The sequence below is a fragment of the Penaeus vannamei genome, chromosome 22 (genome assembly GCF_042767895.1).
Source record: "Penaeus vannamei isolate JL-2024 chromosome 22, ASM4276789v1, whole genome shotgun sequence".
In the NCBI taxonomy this organism is placed as follows: domain Eukaryota; kingdom Metazoa; phylum Arthropoda; class Malacostraca; order Decapoda; family Penaeidae; genus Penaeus; species Penaeus vannamei.
This window is the reverse complement of record NC_091570.1, coordinates 36,023,087-36,028,086: the sequence shown is the minus strand read 5'-3', so window position 1 is coordinate 36,028,086 and position 5,000 is coordinate 36,023,087. Positions and strand designations below refer to the sequence as shown.

The following is a 5,000-nucleotide window of genomic DNA, read 5'->3' as shown; positions in this document are numbered from 1 at the left end:
TACGCCAAAGGTTCTCATGGGAGTCCCGACCCTTAGAGGAGTCGTCAGATCCTACAACCCACCCCCCCTCTCACACTCCTCTTCCCCCTACCACTCATCCTAACGTGTCTAGTACTTGTCAGCGGTGATCGACCTGCCCGATGCTCGATAACGCACCATTAAGCCAAATCATTTCCACATGCTTTCTTATATATGCACACCACACACCCATAAACACACACACGCCACCACCGCACGGCCACAGAATACAAAATCACAGGTACTCACCGCCATATAGCTGTCATAGGAAGAGCACTCGAAGGCCAGGTAAGGACAGGTCGAGAGGATAGAGTCCGTGAAGAGTTTCGGAGCTCTGTTGTGGCTGCAGGCGACGAATTCCTTCTGTGCTGCGTCCAGACCTTGGTGGGGAGGGAGATCATTTAGTTATGTGAATGTAATACGTCGTGAATAACTTTTCTTTTTGAAAGGGTTTGAGCGAGAGCGAGAGAGAGAGAGAGTAAAAAGCGAGAGTGAGAAAGAGAAAGAGGGAGAGAGAGAGCGAGAGAGAAAGAGAGAGAGAGAGAGCGAGAGTGAGAAAGAGAGAGAGAGAGTAAAAAGTGAAACTGAGAAAGATATATATATGTGTATGTATAATCGAGGTGGTTAGATGGACAGATTTGATAGATGGAAGGATGATGCTATATGAATATATATATATATATATATATATATATATATATATATATATATATATATATATATATATATACATGATATATAAAAACTTTTTAGTTTTGTAAATGTCGATTTTTAAAATGTATTTGACCGGCAGAAATATGATTTCATGCTTGGATATTTATATGGAAAAGACGACCGAGAAAACAATAGGAAAAAGAGAAGCAGACAGACAATGAAAAACACGACAGGGAAAAAGAGACAACCATTAGAAGAATATTGCTATAATCTCTTTAATAATTAACTAAACCTCATCAAACCAAGTAAATCCAACCCTCTCCATACCCCGAAATCTCCCAAACAAACCCTTAACATTCATATCATTTCACTCATCGTCGTATCCACTAGACCCCATTACCTCCTTTATCCACTATCCATTATCTACCCCTTCATATCTCACCCTCGAGGAAATCCTGGCCGTCGGTGAGTGCCGTGAGTGGGATCCGACTGAGGGAATCGCAACCGGGTTGTTGTCGGCCTCCGTTCGGGTAGAAATCCAGATGGCCGACTTGCTGCTCCAAACCGTAGCCTGAGAGAGAGAAAGAACCAGAAGACGTAGTGTGAAATATATCATTCGCTATGAGGTTATATGAGGCTTATATGTTGGTTAAGATCTCCACATGCCTTGAGAAAAAGCCTCCTTCTCTATTTTAATTCTTGGTCTTACCAAAAAATTAAATTAATTAAAAAATAATAATAAATGAATAAATAAAACTGCACCAAGACGAAAATGAGAAAAATGCGAACAATTCTCGACCTTGTAGCCAGACTGGGCTGTGTCTTTTATCACGTCATAGATTCGGATCTCATGATCCTATAGGTAAGTAAATACATACACAATGAATAAACTGACAGATATATAAACAACGGCTAATTAAATAACAAACAAATCCAAAAATAGATAAATAAAAACGAAACAAAAAATAAAAACAAAATAAAAAATAAAAACAAAATAAAAAATAATACTAATAAATCCCAAAATACCCACCGAGAGTGAATATGGAATCACGTCGACTAACAACCAAATCCAAAAATAGATAAATCAATGTATAAAAACAAAACAAAAAATAAAAACAGAATAAAAAATAATACTAATAAATCCCCCAAATACCCACCGAGGCTGAAAATAGAATCCATATCCGTGTGGATCACGTCTCCTAACAACCAAATCCAAAAAATAAATAAATCAACAAATAAAAACAAAACGAAATATAAAACAGGATGAAAAAAATAATAATAATTCCCCCCAAAATCCCCAAAATACCCACCGAGGCTGAATATAGAATCCATGTCGACTAACAACCAAATCCCAAAATAAAGAAATTATTAAATAAAAAACAAAACAAAACAATATCAATAATAATAATAAATCCCCAAAATACCCACCGAGGCTGAATATAGGATCCATATCCGTGTGGATCACGCCTCCTAACAACCAAATCCAAAAAAAAGCTAGACAAATCAAATAAAAATAGACAAATAAACAAAAGTTAGAAAAAAAATTCCAAAATACCCACCGAGGCTGAATATGGAATCCATGTCGACTAACAACCAAATCCAAAAATAAAGAAATTATTCAAAACAAAACAATAAAAAAATGATAATAAATCCCCCCAAATACCCACCGAGGCTGAAAATAGAATCCATATCCGTGTGGATCACGTTTCCTAACAACCAAATCCAAAAAATAAATGAATGATTACATAAAAACAAAATAATACAGAATAAAAGAAAATAATAATAAATAAATAAATAAGATTCTTTTTCTTAATCCCAAAATACCATAAAAGAAAGCAAATGATAAATAAATAAATAAATAAACAAAAGTAAAAAAAAAAAAAAAATCCCAAAATACCCACCGAGGCTGAATATGGAATCCATATCCGTGTGGATCACGTCGACGAAGACCGCGTCGGACGGGTCGAGTCGGACACGGGGGGGGAGGTACTGGAAGAAGGGCTCGGCCGGATCCAGCCCCGTGATCCTGCCCAAGCCCGGGACCTGCTCGCCCGCGTACCCTGGGGGAGGGGGAGGGGGTGGTGAGAAGCGGGGTTTTTGGGGTGGTGAGAAGCTGGTTTTGTTGGGTGCGGGTGGATAGATGGAGGGATAGAGGGATGGGGTGATGGAGGGATAGAGGGATAGGGTGATGGAGGGAGGGAGGGATAGGGTGATGGAGGGATGGAGGGATAGGGTGATGGATGGATGGAGGGAAGAAGGGCTCGGCCGGATCCAGCCCCGTGATCCTGCCCAAGCCCGGGACCTGCTCGCCCGCGTACACTGGGGGAGGGGGAGGGGGTGGTGAAAAGCGGTTTTTTTTTTGGGGTGCGGGTGGATAGATGGATAGATGGAGGGATAGAGGGATAGGGTGATGGTTTTGTGTTGATGGATAGATGGATGGATAGAGTGATGGATTTGTGCGGATGGATAGATGGAGGGATAGGGTGATGGATGGATGGAGGGAGAGAGTGATGGTTTTGTGTTGATAGATGTGCTGATAGATAGGTGGATAGATGGAGGGATAGAGTGATGGATCCAGCCCCGTGATCCTGCCCAACCCCGGGACCTGCTCGCCTGGGGGAGGGGGAGGGGGTGGTGAGAAGCTGGTTTTTTTGGGGTGCGGGTGGATAGATGGAGAGATAGGGTGATGGATAGATGGAGGGATAGAGGGATAGGGTGATGGATGGATGGAGGGATAGAGGGATAGGGTGATGGATGGATGGAGGGAAGAAGGGCTCGTCCGGATCCAGCCCCGTGATCCTGCCCAAGCCCGGGACCTGCTCGCCCGCGTACCCTGGGGTAGGGGGAGGGGGTGGTGAGAAGCTGGTGGATAGATGGAGGGATAGGGTGATGGATGGATGGATGCATAGGGTGATGGTATTGTGTTGATGGATGGATGGAGGGATAGGGTGATGGATGGATGGAGGGATAGGGTGATGGATGGATGGAGGGATAGGGTGATGGAGGGAGAGAGTGATGGTTTTGTGTTGATAGATGTGGTGATAGATAGGTGGATAGATGGAGGGACAGAGTGATGGATCCAGCCCCGTGATCCTGCCCAAGCCCGGGACCTGCTCGCCCGCGTACCCTGGGGGAGGGGGAGGGGGTGGTGAGAGGCGGGGTTTTTTTGGGGTGCGGGTGGATAGATGGAGGGATAGGGTGATGGATAGATGGAGGGATAGGGTGATGGATAGATGGAGGGATAGGGTGATGGATAGATGGAGGGATAGGGTGATGGATAGATGGAGTGATAGAGGGATAGAGTGATGGACAGATGGAGGGATAGGGTGATGGTTTTGTGCTGATAGATGGAGGGATAGAGTGATGGATAGATGGAGGGATAGGATGATGGATAGATGGATGGATAGGGTGATGGTTTTGTGTTAATGGATGGAGGGAGGGATATAGTGATGGATATGTGCTGATAGATAGGTGGATAGATGGAGGGACAGAGTGATGGATCCAGCCCCGTGATCCTGCCCAAGCCCGGGACCTGCTCGCCCGCGTACCCTGGGGGAGGGGGAGGGGGTGGTGAGAAGATGGGTTTTTTGGGGTGCGGGTGGATAGATGGAGGGATAGAGGGATAGGGTGATGGTTTTGTGCTGGTGGATGGAGGGATAGGGTGCTGGTGGATGGAGGGATAGGGTGATGGATAGATGGAGGGATAGGGTGATGGTGTTGTGTTGATGGATGGATGGAGGGATAGGGTGATAGATAGATGGAGGGATAGAGTGATGGAGGGATGGAGGGAGAGAGTGATGGTTTTGTGTTGATAGATGTGCTGATAGATAGGTGGATAGATGGAGGGACAGAGTAATGGATCCAGCCCCGTGATCCTGCCCAACCCCGGGACCTGCTCGCCCGCGTACCCTGGGGGAGGGGGAGGGGGTGGTGAGAAGCTGGGTTTTTTGGGGTGCGGGTGGATAGATGGATAGATGGAGGGATAGGGTGATGGTTTTGTGTTGATGGATAGATGGATGGATAGAGTGATGGATTTGTGCTGATGGATAGATGGAGGGATAGAGTGATGGTTCTGTGCTGATGGATAGATGAAGGGATATAGTGATGGATATGTGCTGATAGATAGGTGGATAGATGGAGGGACAGTGATGGATCCAGCCCCGTGATCCTGCCCAACCCCGGGACCTGCTCGCCTGCGTACCCTGGGGGAGGGGGAGGGGGTGGTGAGAAGCTGGGTTTTTGGGGTGCGGGTGGATAGATGGAGGGATGGAGGGATAGGGTGATGGTTTTGTGCTGATGGATAGATGGAGGGATGGAGGGAGGGATAG

The 5,000-nt window shown here is 45.5% G+C and overlaps 1 protein-coding gene across 2 annotated transcripts in view; it reads right to left on the bottom strand.

The window, feature by feature from the left end:
- LOC138865698 (pancreatic triacylglycerol lipase-like) overlaps positions 1-5,000 on the bottom strand; it is a 42,570-nt gene that overhangs the window by 2,545 nt on the left and 35,025 nt on the right. For both annotated transcript variants that reach the window (XM_070136939.1, XM_070136938.1), the window contains exons 5-7: positions 2,574-2,732; positions 1,115-1,243; positions 268-398 (exon numbers count right to left, since the gene is read on the bottom strand). In XM_070136939.1, the coding sequence (XP_069993040.1) occupies positions 268-398; positions 1,115-1,243; positions 2,574-2,732 (419 nt within the window). The remainder of the gene's footprint in view (positions 1-267; positions 399-1,114; positions 1,244-2,573; positions 2,733-5,000) is intronic.